The sequence below is a fragment of the Austrofundulus limnaeus genome, unplaced genomic scaffold (genome assembly GCF_001266775.1).
Source record: "Austrofundulus limnaeus strain Quisiro unplaced genomic scaffold, Austrofundulus_limnaeus-1.0 Scaffold1319, whole genome shotgun sequence".
Taxonomy (NCBI): Eukaryota; Metazoa; Chordata; class Actinopteri; order Cyprinodontiformes; family Rivulidae; genus Austrofundulus; species Austrofundulus limnaeus.
In genome coordinates this window covers 50,521-65,510 of record NW_013953721.1, presented here as the reverse complement: position 1 = coordinate 65,510, position 14,990 = coordinate 50,521, and the positions used below count along the sequence as shown (strand labels likewise).

Genomic DNA, 14,990 nt, shown 5'->3' with positions numbered 1-14,990 from the left:
GACATCGTGTTGTCACAGCAACAGCCACACACATCCCTAGTCCCCAATCAGGGGTGGAAAAAAACAAAAAAGAAAAGAGTGTTTTCCCTCGTCTGAGCTCCTGATGCGTGTTCCAGTGCTGATTATTAAAAATGATTTTGTGCCATGTGTGTGTGTGTGTGTATGTGTGTGTGTGTTGGTCCTGCATATGCAAACAGAAATTTTCCACGCTGAGTGGAAAAATGATGGCACTGGTTTGCATGATGCAGGGACCATCTGCAAAGAAAATCAGATGTAAAGTGAGGAGATGAATTCTGACCACATCTGAACCCGCTCTCATCCTGTGCACACATAAAACAATAGAGGACATGATGGTTCACTTCAGGTCAAACAAATGGACTCATGACCATGATGACGAGGAGGAGGAGGAGGAGGAAGAGCAACTAGTTCTCACCTCTTATCAAAACCAAGTGGAAGCGTAATTATGGACTCGTTTAAATATGTGGCACATTAAATAAATGTGTAAATCATTAAAAAATAAAAGGCGTTCTGCCCTGTTTGTTTAAGCTGGACGTATTTCAGGCGCCTCGGGRTCCAGGGCTCATTTGAATTCATGGATGTGGTCACCGGGAAAGTTCGCCCACAGGGTGTAACTCTCATCAGGGTGCCGGATCCTTCCACCACCTGACAGCAGCTCAGCTGGTCTTTAACCATCAGAGGACTTTCTTTGCTTTGTTCACATTCAGCTATCAAACACACAAGAGTTCTGACATTTATGTTGCTTTTTGTTGTTGAATCACCATTTTTGTCCACAAATTTCTGTTTCCAACATTTTAGTCCGACAAAAATTACGTTAATATCAAAGCTGGCATTAAATCCAACAGAACAATATGAAGAGTTTAAGGTGAATCAGACACAAATTCAAGACAAACAACCAGTTAGGGACAGTTTAGTGTTGCCATTTGGCCTAACACTTGTGTTTTTGGTCTGTGGAAGGAAACCGAAGTACTCAGAGAAAACCCACATARGCACGGAGAGAACATGCAAACTACCCAGAAAGGTATTCTAAGGCYGGGATTTGATCCAGCAACCTTTTTGCTGACAGGCAACAGGTCTACCAACTGAGCCATCAAGCTGCCCTGCTAATGGTTAATAGTGGAACTCATTTCTTGTTTATCGGATTAACTTTTTTCACRAACTTTAAAAACCGRTAGCAGACCAATTAAATTTTGTTTTGCCAAATTTAAGTCRGCTAYCAGCTAAATAACATGCTAACATGAACAGGTTTGTGTCAGTCCCARCAGTCTACAGCTTGAATGAGARGAAGATGTGCGACGCAGACTGAGTGACATTCATCTTAGCATTTAGCCGTTAGCTGTTATGGCCTTCACACATTCAATCCAAACTGACGAAATCGGCTCTGATTCCTGCATCTGAGTGATGAAAATTGSGTCATTTTTCACAGTTTTGAACCCTCTACCCCGTCTTGTTACAACCTGTCGGGAGATCTTTTCACCCTCCGCAAAAGACATTATTAAGTGGTTGGTCGGAAGTTTGTGGGCGCCCGGACGCCGCATTTTGCTTKGACTATTCACTTCCATAATCTGACTGTTGAACCCAGAAGCAGACATTTCTAAAGATATTAAAATGGCCAAAAACTCATGGATGGAGATAAAACAGGCATTGTGCACGAAGGAATCTGTCTGTAAAAAAAACTGTGGAGCTTTAAACAGGACAGGTTTGTGGACAAAGAACAGCAGGTATTGGAGAGTTTTTTTCCCCCTATAGTGTAGGCTCCAACAGGATGAAATCTTTTGTAGTGACATACGCAGTGGGAGGGGTATCCCAGGAGGTTGGTGCAGTGTCTCAGGGGCTATGAAAGGTGTGTGTGAATACCAATACTGAACAACCACGTGACCGCTTGTTGGYTGTTTGGCTTAGGATGGCGTATATTGGGCCTTTTAGTGTTAGCTTCCGCTAATTTTCTTACACGGTTAGTGTTAACGAAGCTATATTTTTAGCTGGCAGATTATGAGTTAGTGAAGCTAACTTTTTGGTTGGCTGTGCCCACCTCTGGTTATGCACATGATACAGCAAGACGTTTACTCTCAGAACATGTGAACGATTCTCAGCTACTACCACGTCAGGTTGTAGCTCAATATTTGTCAAACTGAACTACTCTTATGTTGGCTAAGGTTGATAAGCTGTGGCAGCCATATTGAATTATGTTGACTCCCAGAGTTAATCAGTTGTCACTGATCATTTTCTTTGCCGAGTGTTTTTCTCACAAACTCACCARGGACGCTTGTGAAGCAAATTATCTCAAACAGCGTGACAGAAGTGTTTTATAAAGCTCTGCGAGGCACATTTTAATGCTGCACAGAGTCACAAAACAAACAAGTGACTTCTAATTGCAGCTGATTTGCTTAGGTTGTCGCAGTATTGTTTGGAAAACAACAACAACAAAAATTGTTCACAACATAAAGCTGCTGCTGTCTTTCTGGGTTGTGAAACTTTTAAAAGTTATCATCAGGAAGTTTCACAACTTGTAAAAGACAGATTAGGAATAGAAAAAAGTTGATGCGTTATCTGTGTTGCACGATCTTTTTCAAAGCTTTAAAGGGTTTCTGGAGAAATCTTTGCACGAGAGAAAGTTAAAGCAAATACACCACTCAYGCAGCACCGTGTCTTAAAAAAAGACATAAATCTGTTGTGGAAATAGAAAAAAACTTACATGTTGGAAAAGTATTAGTACATGTAACAGCAAACTATATTCAGCATGTATCACAAAAATATGGCTCTGAAAAAATGACCTATACAGATGCTAATGCTCATAAAATCAGGCACCACGCTTTAAATGCATTCATAGCTATTTCCAGTATTCAAGGTATTTGCATATCTAATTTAAGATGGCTGCCACAGCTAATCAGATATAACAAACACCACCCCCCCGCCAAAAAAAAAGAAGAAAAAAGTCCTTAATTCAGTGAATTTTAAGGATATTTAACTGGGTGTGGTAATAACATCCTCAACCCTGTTTAACTCTGATAAAATGAGCTTAATCTCTGTCCTGTCCATAAAATAAGGGCCAAGGAATGCTGGGCCCTTATTTAATGGAAATTGTTTCTGCTGAGTCATGTTTTGTGAGCTCCAGCTCTGAAACAACAGACGGTTTGTTCTGGAGGCAGAACTCTGCAGCAGTGAGATCACATCTGATCGCTGGGAGTGTCCGTGTCGTCTGTCATTATGCTGTTTGTTTTGTTTTGTCTCTATTACGTGGAAATAATAACTAATTTGTTGCAGCAAAGTTTAACACGATGAGTCATGCAWTGACTTAACTTTCACTAAGCCTTTGAACCTTTTTTTATGATACAGAAGACTGGAACTTTTCAGTCAGCTTCCTGTCAAATTCTTTGATTATTGCCACAATTGAGTGTGATGAACAAAATAAAACAAAAACAACACATTTACCAAACTTGCAACTCACGACAAAAGGAAAATAAACATTTTAGTTACAAAAAATGATCCTAATCTGAAACTTTGGCATGAAAGGAATGTTTGGCATTTAATCATAAGCATACTTTTATCTGTACAAGGCAAAAAAATCTAACTTTATTTCTGAGAAAAGTGTATCGTGTTWTCTTCTGTGAATAAATATCACCTTCTTATGTCATTTGCTAAATGTTTGTGTTCCGACCCTGAGTACTTGTAGTCCTACACACCTGCACTTTTGTGACCTCTGCTCCTTGTAGCCTCACTGCTCCATAAATAAGCTTTAAATTATTTAAAATAACGCTTTAGTCTGTGTGGTTCTTATTTGAATGGCTGGCTGTGCCACACAACCACAAGACTTTCCAAGGGAGGGAAAACGTTTGTGTCAACTCATTTTTGATTTTTTGTAAAGATTACAAAGCAGATAATTTACTCAAAAAATATTAGACAAATGAAGCCAAACTATTAAGACTCTACACAAGCAATAACATTTAACGTGAACAGGTCAATAGGGATCAAAAATATTTAAATATAACTTTAAATAATAATTATGCAAGGGTTTATTAAGATTATTCGTATTTTAACTGATGACATTAAAAAAACAGATTTATTAATAAAAAAAACATTAAATTTAGTAGTTGCTTCTCTATTTTTCGGTCTTGCATTTAAAAAGCTTGTTGCTCTGCCGCGCATGCGCAGTTGGCAGGCACGCGAGAAAAACGGGAAACATTTTAGGAGTCCGTCACAACATTTTGTTCTTTAGTCGGGTTCCCCGTGAAAATAAACGGAAACGGCTCGTCTGGGTTACAGATTTTCGTGATAGCAGAACAGGCGTCGCTGTTTTTGGACATTAAAAACGACCTTCGTTTTGAAATCGGGAAATAGAGAGCGAGGTTTGGGCGTGTTTGAATCTGAAGCGCCTCGGCTGCAGAGAGACAGACTGCCTCCTCCTCACCCTCACTGGATGCTAACACGGTAGCCTCTGCATGTCGTTGCAGTCGTAGTTTCCAACTTCTGTTACAGTCCGCGGTTATTTTCGTATTAGTTCGGAGATAAAGAGAGAAGAAGATGGGATGTACCCTAAGCACGGACGACAAGGCGGCGCAGGAGCGGAGCAAGATGATCGACAGAAACCTGCGGGACGACGGAGAAAAGGCTGCTCGGGAGGTCAAGCTGCTCCTTCTCGGTAAGATGGATGGACAGAGAGGAACTGGGTGTAGTTTTTTGGAGAAAGCCCGTTGTACAARCTAATATATGAAGCAGAATTTTTTTTAGAGGTCGTTAACACGCTAGGATATCTATATTTTATATGTCTAAATCAAAGTTTTATCCCGCTGATAAAGCACACAGAGCTGCTGGGTTTTATATGAATGGCATGGTCAGCGTTAACAGGTGTTGTGTCGAAAAATGCGCCTCAGTCACGAAACGTATATAACGGCAATTAAACATTTTAAGAAGTATAGTCTGTATAATATTACTAAATATAGTTATTAATTTAACCCTATCGATTCTCAGTGTATTGGTGAACTAAACGGCGTTCTAATGTTTCTTCAGGAACGTGAAGGGGTGCGCTTTACAACAGGGGTGCATTTTTCGGCACAACACCTACACAGACGTCGTTAGCCCGAAAAGTTTGAGCTACTTTCATTCCACCTTATCTACTTTAGTGCGCAAATTAAATCGAGCACAATACATTAACCAGTGTCAGACATGAGCACCGTGAATAATCTCGCTCAGGCCGCTTTTTATCCGCCGGTAAGTCTGTAAGCTAATTTGTTGTAGGCTACTTTAGCGCCTCGGTGTTAGCATGGATTAGTTAGCCGCTGCTAACAATATCCATGCTGTTTTTTTATATGGACTGTTGTTGAGGTTTGTAATATAGTTGAAATTATGAGGTACAGAAAATCAATACGCATAATCAGTCTGGAAGACACAAGCAAACACATGTTTTATATAAATATATAAARAGTATGTACGCCACGTAAAAAATGTTGACGTCTGAACAAAGACGAGTTAATGTTTGACCGAGATTAGGTGATTACTGCTTGCTGCTCAACAAGTTTGAATGCCTTTAAACAGAAAATGGACTGCTTATTCAAGTATAGTAGTAATAATAATAATAATAATTTATTCAAGCACAGATGAGCGGTATAAACATTAACTCAGGTAAAAGTGTTTCTGATGGACTCTGAGTTAAAGTTACTGAGTTGGCACAGAAATGACAAAGACTTATTTTATCTATTTATCTTTATTTAAATGCTTTTTGTTCTTCAGTCAGTTTGTCTCCTTTCTAGGAAGTTTTGAGAAAGGTTTTATCTTCTGCTCATCAATCTGCTGTGTTCAAGGCACTGATTCTTTTTTATTTCTTTTTATATCTGCAACTGGTGTGTTTCTAAAACATATAAACTTAACATAAAACGTCAATAAATTTGTGTTTGGTTGATTGTTTCTTAGTTTTAGCCAATAAATATTATACCATTATAAATCTGTTAATTTCCCTTTTAAATTGTGCCACATGTGTAAGAAACATTTATTTGTGGGATGAGCAGTAGAGCTGTGTATGTGGGTTACGCACATGAAAAATGTACCAAATCTCTGCTAAACAACTTGTTTTGTTTTGAGCTTCTGGTACCCCCAGTTGCTGCCCATCAACAGCTGGTATAACGTTTTAATAAAGAAATAATCTTTCCTTACTTGTTGTGCTAAGTGCATTAAAATCTCAGATGTTCCAAACAAAGCAAAGTAAATTAAATGTTAGTAATATTTAAATATGGGAATAAGTTTATTATCAGTATTGTGTCGAACGTTTCATTTAGTTTTTCACGTTTCAAAGAAAGCAGGCTCTTCTGTCCACGGTTGGTTGGTGTCGGTGTAGATGGATGGGGTGGAGGTTGCATAGCAACCTTAGCAATCTGCATCTGTGGCAACTTTACTGACAACAGAGATGGATGACTGGATTTAGCCATTCAGGATACAAGCTGTTCTCTTTTTACAGCAGCCGTTTTGTGTGTTGCATTATTCAAGTTTGGTTTTTGTAGTTATTTTCTGCAGGTGCCACTTGTTTTTTTTTTTCTCTCCCTCCCGTCAGATACTGAGTGTTCAACTGCAGTTTGTGTGTGTGTGTCACATTTCAGATGAAGATTTGAATGTTAGTGGTCACAACACTCAATCATCCGGAGCAGATAGGAGTTTGGAATGTGGCTCCATTGTCCTGATCGTGATTGCACACACAGATTTGTTTCCTGTCTGTATTTGTGATGTTGTATATGTTCTTACAGAATCATTATGTTCCTCACAGCAGTTTGCTTCTCTGTCAGACTTTCAGCTCTTGAAATGACTGATTGGGATGATTGACTGTTGACGAGTTGCGTTGYACAAACAGTGCTGGTCTAGACATGGTTTAGAACAGATGCAGGGAAGCTGTTRGTGTTTTACAACATTTAATATATGGGATGACTAGGGCTGCACSATATTCTACATGTTTACTTCTATCYTGTGCTAATGTGAATTGCGTTTTACCAATGTGTTGCCTCTGTCTTAGTTTCTGTCAGGCTTGAACCATATATTATATATTTTTCTCCAGTTCCCTYCAAATTTGCTAATCTTCCTTGTTTTTGTCAAGATTCTTGTCGTCTTCCAAAGCTCGAGTATTCACGGACAACTCTTCTCTGAAAAAGTTGCCATCATTGTTCCAAAAGTTTCACAACAAAATGAAAGTTTTTTTTGTCGTGAAGATGCTCGCGGAAGCAACCCTCTAAAATAAAAGTCTTAACACGTGATCTTTTAGTGCAGTGTCTTATGGTGGTTTAAACCCTTGATGTAATTTGCTTCCTACATCGATGCTCAAACATATCGTGCAGCTCTGGTTTTTTACATCCAGCCAAATGAACACACTGAACATGAAACATTTAACTTTTCTGTTTTTATTTGCAAAATCTGGCTTCTAAAAAGTGCCCGTCAAATTTAGCAGCTCAACGAGCCACAAAGTTTAGGATTGCAATTTACTGGATTTTTTTCTCTCTCTCTCAGGTAGTAATAATACATCTGTTGCATGCGGCTGTTGATCATATGGGAAAATAAATTGCTAAACACTGCAGCTCACCTGGGAGCTGAGCGCCCCTGCAGAGGCAGGGTAATTAAAATGTTGTGTGCTCAGCTTAAAACACCTCTGAACCTCAGAGGGAGACGCCGAGCTAGTAGGTGGTGTACCAAACGCTCTAATATCAAATGCAGGCCGATCTTAGAGCCACACAGTTATTGTTTTTTTTACATATTGATGTCTTTCAGGTACAAAGCTGAAATGATAAGCTGATTATTGTATTTTGATTTCATGCAAATCTAATCAAAAGTCCATACGAGAGACATCTGAGTCCCGTCGGTCTGACAGAGGGAGAGATTGTGTTCCAGGGAAATGTAAGCTGTGTGTAATCTTATTGACACGAGGATGGAGTTGATTAATCCAGCTGCTCTGGGACTCCTCTAAACTGGACCTTAGACACCTCTTCACTGATCTCTGTAATAATATACCTTTTGATACTGTTTGCTTAACAAAATTCTCCAGAGTAAATCTGGCAGGAGTTGATCTTTTTTGTTTTCATGAGAGTTAAGTTTCTTCTCTGAACTGCTGACTCACCTCACTTAATTAAAATACTTGTTTTTGTTTCTCATAAGGGTTAAATATGTGATTTTTAATTTTAGATAGCTTACATTTTTTTAAACATCTGTAAACTGATGTTCTGCAGGGAGGAAGATGTGGTTTTTGCAAAAGTTTGACCTATTCTAGATTTATGTTAAGAACACAAATCAGAATAATGAATGCATATCACCACCTATCATTCACCTAATTTCCCTCTGGGATCAATAAAGTATTTTTGAATTGAATTGAATATCAAAGATCAGTCTGAGCAAATTGACAACTTTAAGCTGTACAACTGGACTCCAGTTCTTTGTTATTCTGTTTTCTATTTTGGGATCGTTTTTTAATCATAATTATATATGTATTTTATTCCACACTTGTTCCTAGCAGCAGTAAATGTCTCTGTATCTTAAAACTGTTTTAGTGCAGTTTTTATGTTGAGCTGATTTTCCTTTTTTCTCCAAAGGCCCATTTCTGTCTGCTTCAGTTTTGTAAAGTTTYTTTTGTTGCAGCTGCACCGATGATTAGATTTGTTCAGATTTTGTTTGGTTCTTGTAATTTGTTGCCGACAAGCTTGGTGAACTTACAGTTGACTAAAACACAAATAAACATTGCCTATGATGATCCATAAATAAATATATTTATTTTACAGTGTTGTTATTTGTGGGGTTACATGAATTCTGATTTATTTTGTGTCTGACATGTTTTCTGTTTCAGGCGCTGGGGAGTCTGGGAAAAGCACAATTGTTAAACAAATGAAGTAAGTGGTCGACACAAACACTCTGGTAATGAGCACTGAGTAATCACAGAGAATATGTTTCTTCCTACATAAAGCTTGAATGTGCAGCAGATTCCTGAAACAGCTGTGATTATTATATAAAACAGTAACACTGATGAAAATTATGTTTTTGTTGTGCCACATAACATCCACTCATCAGTTCACTGTGAAATGAATGAGTTCTCAAACATATTTTAATTATCTTTAATGACATGACCTTTTTTTTGTTAGCTTTTATTTCCAGCCTAGATGTTATTGTCCACATGTGGGGGGAAGACAGTGCTGTTTCCATTTTCAGTGATGACTAAATGTTGTGATATTAACTGAATGTAGTTTTTAGCTACTTTCAGAGAACAGCTTTGAATATGCAGTAAATACCTACCCAGTCAACACCAAACAGCCAAATACTTCAGCCACTTCACAGAACACTGAGTTACGTTCCTCAGCCATTGATGTCTCATTAAAATCAGTTCCTCTTATCACTGATTTTTACCACGTGTCATTTGATCTAATCATTTCTAATGATTGAAGAGAGCTGTAGTGTTTACAAACCAGTTTGTTTACCATTCAAACTCAATTCAATCAAACTTGTAGTTAAACAAATGTGGTAAATATTTTAAACAAATGTAGCATACTTTAAATTAATGCATCACCCGACATGCTGCATGCAGAGGTTTCAGACAAAGGAGTTGTGTGATCTGTTAGCATTCAGAGTAGGCATTGGGGATGACAGTCAGCTACTACCACACCAGCTCAGTTTCTGCAGAAATGACTCTGCCATGTTTGTTTGTTAATGTCTATTAGCTGTGGTGCTCATCTTGAACTGGGTTGACTCCAAGGGTTAATCAGTTGTAGATTTTATATCCAGTGATAAAATTCTCAGAGCTTCCTTAAAATCCACCCAGTGTTTCATGAGACATTTTGCTAACAGGCAGGTGATGATTTCTCTTGAGTGACGGTTACCATGTTATATTTTAGTGAAAAATTTTAGTTGATTTTTGAGGAAGAAAATGAGTGTTTTTTTATGTAACGTTCATGCAAACATGAACTTGTTTAGAAAAAGTTTTGTTGTTCAAACTAGCYGCTTCGTCAAAATGCTTTTGGACAAAAATATATCTATTTTATGTGCAGTATAATAATAACAAAACATTTCTATACACCTTAATTATGAACCAAAAAGCTAATTTTAAAATTTTCTCACTGTAAATGTGTCTTAATATTTGTTTAATTATTTGTTATAATAATGTTGCTTCTGCRGCCCCCTAGTAGTCAATTTAACTACAGTCCTTACATTAATGTAGCCTCTGCTCTCTATTTTTATTATTTTAAATTGAGTTAGTTGCAAAACTCCTTTTTATTTGTCTTTAGTCAAAATAAAGCAAACAGCTCGATCAAAACAAATCAAGCATCTGAGGTAAAACTAGTTGTTAATCCTGATGTTTTCCAGGATCATCCATGAAGCAGGTTACTCAGAGGAGGAGTGTAAGCAGTACAAAGCTGTGGTCTTCAGCAACACCATCCAGTCCATCGTCGCCATCATCAGAGCCATGGGTCGCCTTAAGATCGACTTCGCTGACGCAGGCAGAGCGGTGAGAGCGGGAATTTGACTTTTACTCCTCCTGGAGTGTTGTTTGCAGTTTGGTGCTAAAAGTTTCAGCTGCTTAGTCTTCCTTTCCTGATCATCYGTTTTTAAAATGAATCACTTTGAAGTGCTAACTTAAAAAGCGTGAGATGATGTTGGTTTAATCTTACTGAGACGCTCGGAACGTTTCATCAAAGCTACGCCTCTTTGAGACGTTTAATGTCCTTTAATGTTGCAGAGAGAAGTGACTCGTCGAGGAAGATGGTCTTTTTCCTCATCKAAAGAATAAAGGCTCATTCAGTGCTTCTCTCTGACCTCGCTCTGTTTGTGATTTGTTTTCTTCACTGTTRTCATTGATTTCTGCTGTTTAGCTTCTGACTTTATCTTTTAAACTCTTATTTGTCAAATCAAGGCTGAAATGACTGGAATGTGGAAAGAAATAGTTTGAGTCATACGTGACTAAAAGGATTTGTAGGCGGTTCCAAAAGTTGTTTATTTTGTGAAATTTGTCACGACTTCATTTGGTGCATTATTTTTAGAATCAATCACCTTCCCATGTGATTTACTTATTTTATCATCTTGTTTTAGTGTTAAAGCAGAAGTGAAACTGCTTTCTGTGCAAAGCTAAAACCAGGCCTTTTCACAAACTGTATTTTTTGTTCAGGACGACGCTCGGCAGCTGTTCACTCTGGCGGGTTCAGCAGAGGAAGGCTTCATGACGGCTGAGCTGGCCGGCGCCATCCAGCGGCTGTGGAAGGACGGAGGCGTTCAGGCGTGCTTCAGTCGCTCGCGGGAGTACCAGCTCAACGACTCGGCGTCTTAGTGAGTCAGACATGCTGACGAGTAGAGGAAAAACAGCAAGACTTTCACTTGTTTTTATTGTTAAAGGTTTGATTCTTATTCCTTGTTTTCCCTCTCAGTTACCTGAACGACCTGGACAGGATATCTAACCCTGCTTACGTCCCCACCCAGCAGGATGTGTTGAGGACCAGAGTTAAAACTACTGGTATTGTGGAGACACACTTTACCTTTAAGGACCTGCACTTCAAGTGAGTGGAACTGTTCTACATCTGTAGTAGTGATTTTGTTGCCCTTGATTTCAGCTTTGTTTCAGTTCTGATTGGTGTTTGTGCAGATGGAAAAAAATGAAGGATTTTGGGATCTTTAAAAGAAAAATCCAATTTAGTACCAATAAATGTATTTTGTGTTGGTGCTGATGTTTCATTTAGATGTAAAATGCCTGTGACATCAGAATTTTTGTAAAAATACAAATGCATTTTTGGAAAGATGACACCGAGAACATATTGCAAAATAATTTTCATGCTGCTGAGATGAACAGTTGTTGAGATATTTGCATGTGAAGTAACAGGAAGTGATGTCAAAGGGGAATGTCTGCATGAAATCAGTTAAACTAAAATGCTCAACACTGTGGAGAGGAATCTGATGTTTTAGATTAATTTGGAGTCGCTATCAGACGGAAACAAAAAAAAGTCAGAGTTCAAATCATAATGTTTCAATAAACAAAGATCAGTGAGTTATTTTTCTTAAAGGAGCTCCCCTTTGATGTCACTTCCTGTTTCTCTTTTGCCAAGCCAAGTTCAAAAGAAAATAGGTCAGTTATGTGTACAAATGGGTAAAATAATGTGTGGTATGCCACATTTCTTTAATAGAACGAAGTTTTCTTTGATGTTTTGTATCTGAAGGATAAGCATGTCACAACGTCAAAGTGGTGTGAGGTTGTTTACCGTTGTGTTTCTGTGACCTCAGAATGTTCGACGTAGGCGGGCAGAGGTCTGAGAGGAAGAAGTGGATCCACTGTTTCGAAGGAGTCACCGCCATCATCTTCTGCGTGGCTCTGAGCGACTACGACCTGATGCTGGCCGAAGACGAGGAAATGGTAAGTTCCGACCCTCAGCTCACACACGTGTGTGCTGCGTCACCGCTGACCTCCTTTTCCTCACCCAGAACCGAATGCACGAGAGCATGAAGCTGTTCGACTCCATCTGCAACAACAAGTGGTTCACAGACACCTCCATCATCCTCTTCCTCAACAAGAAAGATCTGTTTGAGGAGAAGATCAAAAAGAGRCCGCTCACAATCTGCTACCCAGAATATGCAGGTGAGTCACTCAGAACCCTTCATGCAGATCAGCTTGTTGTGTTTTTTAACGCAGATAAACCAAGAAGACATGAAGTTTTAAAGATCTGACTTAATTATTTAAATCCTTAAAGGTTTTAAGAACAATGTACTGGAACATATTGGCTAACATCAGATGCTTAGTCTTAAAACCCGACAGGTTCAAATGTCGCTGCAGTAGGAGTGAACAAAAGTTATATATTGGGGTTTTACCCTCAGCTGTTACGTCTGACACAGCTTCTCTTTCTATACTTCCTGTGTTCATCTCTATCTCAACGCCTCCAATGCAACACTTATCTTGCCGCATGCTGCTGTTTACAATAGACATTCAGAGGTGCAGCAAAGAAAAAGGTCTCCATAAAAGTCTTCTTGGTGGGTGTGACACTCTGAATTTTGCTCTGGCCATTTKAACTAGTGCTCATATGGAAAATTCATATAACAAATATAAAAACTAGTTTTTGGTACAAACAGGTCTACCGCCCAGCTCTGTTTTAATGTAGGTTTGAATCAATCAGCAAAATTTTAAATCTTTTTTTAGATGGTTTGATGGACTTTGTCCATCAAATTGTGCAGTAATGACTTGTCTTAGGTATATTTGAAAGCCTTTTTCTTGACATGAAAAGTGTTTTTTTTTTTTTTATCCTTTAGGCTCCAACACCTATGAAGAGGCTGCAGCCTACGTTCAGTGCCAGTTCGAGGACCTGAACAAAAGAAAGGACACCAAGGAGATCTACACCCACTTCACCTGTGCCACTGACACCAAGAACGTGCAGTTTGTGTTCGACGCCGTCACCGACGTCATCATCAAGAACAACCTGAAGGACTGTGGCCTTTTCTGAAGGTATGATTGGCTGTTAGACCCCTGAGCTGGACGCCTCCAGMGGGGTCCTGTCTCTTTCTAATCGTGTCTTGTCCTTTGTGTTCAGGCAGAAGTGACTTTAAAGAAGTGGAGTCTGAGTGGAGGAACCTTTGTGGACCCTGCTGAGAACGTCACCTTTAACCTCTTATTAACTTATGTTCATCTCTGAAGTGTGTAGGGAAAACATTTTGTGTAAAATATTTGTACAACAGTCTATGGCCAGGAATTTTTAGGAGTTTTTAAAATGTGTTTTATCATTATTATTTTAATTTTTTATATATATCTATACAAGGGGGACTTTCTTCATCCATACATGAACACTTTCGTTTGTAGCTGCCTTGCATGCCTTAGTTACAGTTTTTTTATTTTTTGTTTTTGTTTGTTGAATTAGGTCACACATAGTTGCCACCATCCAGCTTTCCAACAAGTCCCCTGATTTCATATCTGTTTCTTTTTCTAGTGACTCCATTTTTGCCTTTATTTTATTTTTGTCTTCTGAAACTACAAAACAAGCAAGACCAAGTCACTCTGCAGACCAATTCACTCTGACGCTGACAAACTGTGAGAGCTGTGTGTGTGTGTGTGTGTGGACGTGTTTTTGCTACATCGTGGGAACCATTTTCCAGAAAAAGGCAACCTCGTGGGGATCGACTGTGCATCATTGGACCGCTAATTACGGGTGGGGGGGTTAGGTTTTAGGACCAAGGTGTGAACTGAGTTTAGGTTAGTTTTAGGGAAAGGTCTGTGAGGTTAATTGTAGGGTAAATGGTCAGGGTTAGGCTATAAAATTACCAAAAGATGATTGGAAGTCGATCCATGGTCCCCACGGGGATATAAAAACAAACCTGTGTGTGTGTGTTTGTTTTGACTGAAGCCAGTTTGAGTGAGCGACTGTGAGCACAATATAAACAAAAGGGACTTTTATTCCTCTACTTGTCATCCTCTTTCAAAGTTTTATTTTTCTAAGAAACCAAAAAAGAAGCTAATCCTGATATGGAAGGAAAGAGTGCACAAACAAAACATTCCTGAGTAGAAAGAAAAGATGAAGGCAGGAGGCTTTGAGAGGACGATGGCAGATAGTAGATCTGTGTGTAGGTGTGTGTTCAGTGTGTAGACGGGCAGCTGGCTGGGTACAAGTGCACTGGTATCAATTAGAACCTGTGATGGTTTCAAGTTGCATATCTCCCCCCCCCCCCCCCCTTAAAACTCCCCCTGTCCTGTCGTTTCCAGTGGATGGGGACGTTAGTGAACTAATCTTCATGATTTCTGCTAATAAAAGAGTTGTGGTGGTGTAACCACCGCAACTTGCACAACAACCTGTTTTCTTTGTCTTTTATTAATCAAATTGTAACGRTCTGCTTCTTTAACGATGGTTTCTAATTTTTATTTTTGCTTGTTTGAAGTGGTTATGCTGTATAGTTTTGGACTTGAAAAAGTTGTCATTTGGAATTAAAGCTGAATAAAATTGTATTATTTATGGCCCTGATAAAAGAAATTAAACAATACTTTTCATTAGAATCCTTTGAAG

The 14,990-nt window shown here is 38.8% G+C and overlaps 1 protein-coding gene across 1 annotated transcript; it reads left to right on the top strand.

Moving 5' to 3' along the window:
* The first annotated feature begins 4,181 nt into the window (after nt 1-4,181).
* Nucleotides 4,182-14,778, top strand: LOC106534961 (guanine nucleotide-binding protein G(i) subunit alpha-1). Its single transcript, XM_014031788.1, has 9 exons — nt 4,182-4,657; nt 8,825-8,867; nt 10,333-10,474; nt 11,132-11,289; nt 11,388-11,516; nt 12,235-12,364; nt 12,433-12,586; nt 13,252-13,444; nt 13,530-14,778. The coding sequence occupies exons 1-8, from the start codon at nt 4,540-4,542 to the stop codon at nt 13,440-13,442; spliced, it is 1,065 nt and encodes a 354-aa protein (XP_013887242.1). The 5' UTR covers nt 4,182-4,539; the 3' UTR covers nt 13,443-13,444; nt 13,530-14,778.
* Nucleotides 14,779-14,990: the final 212 nt, after the last annotated feature.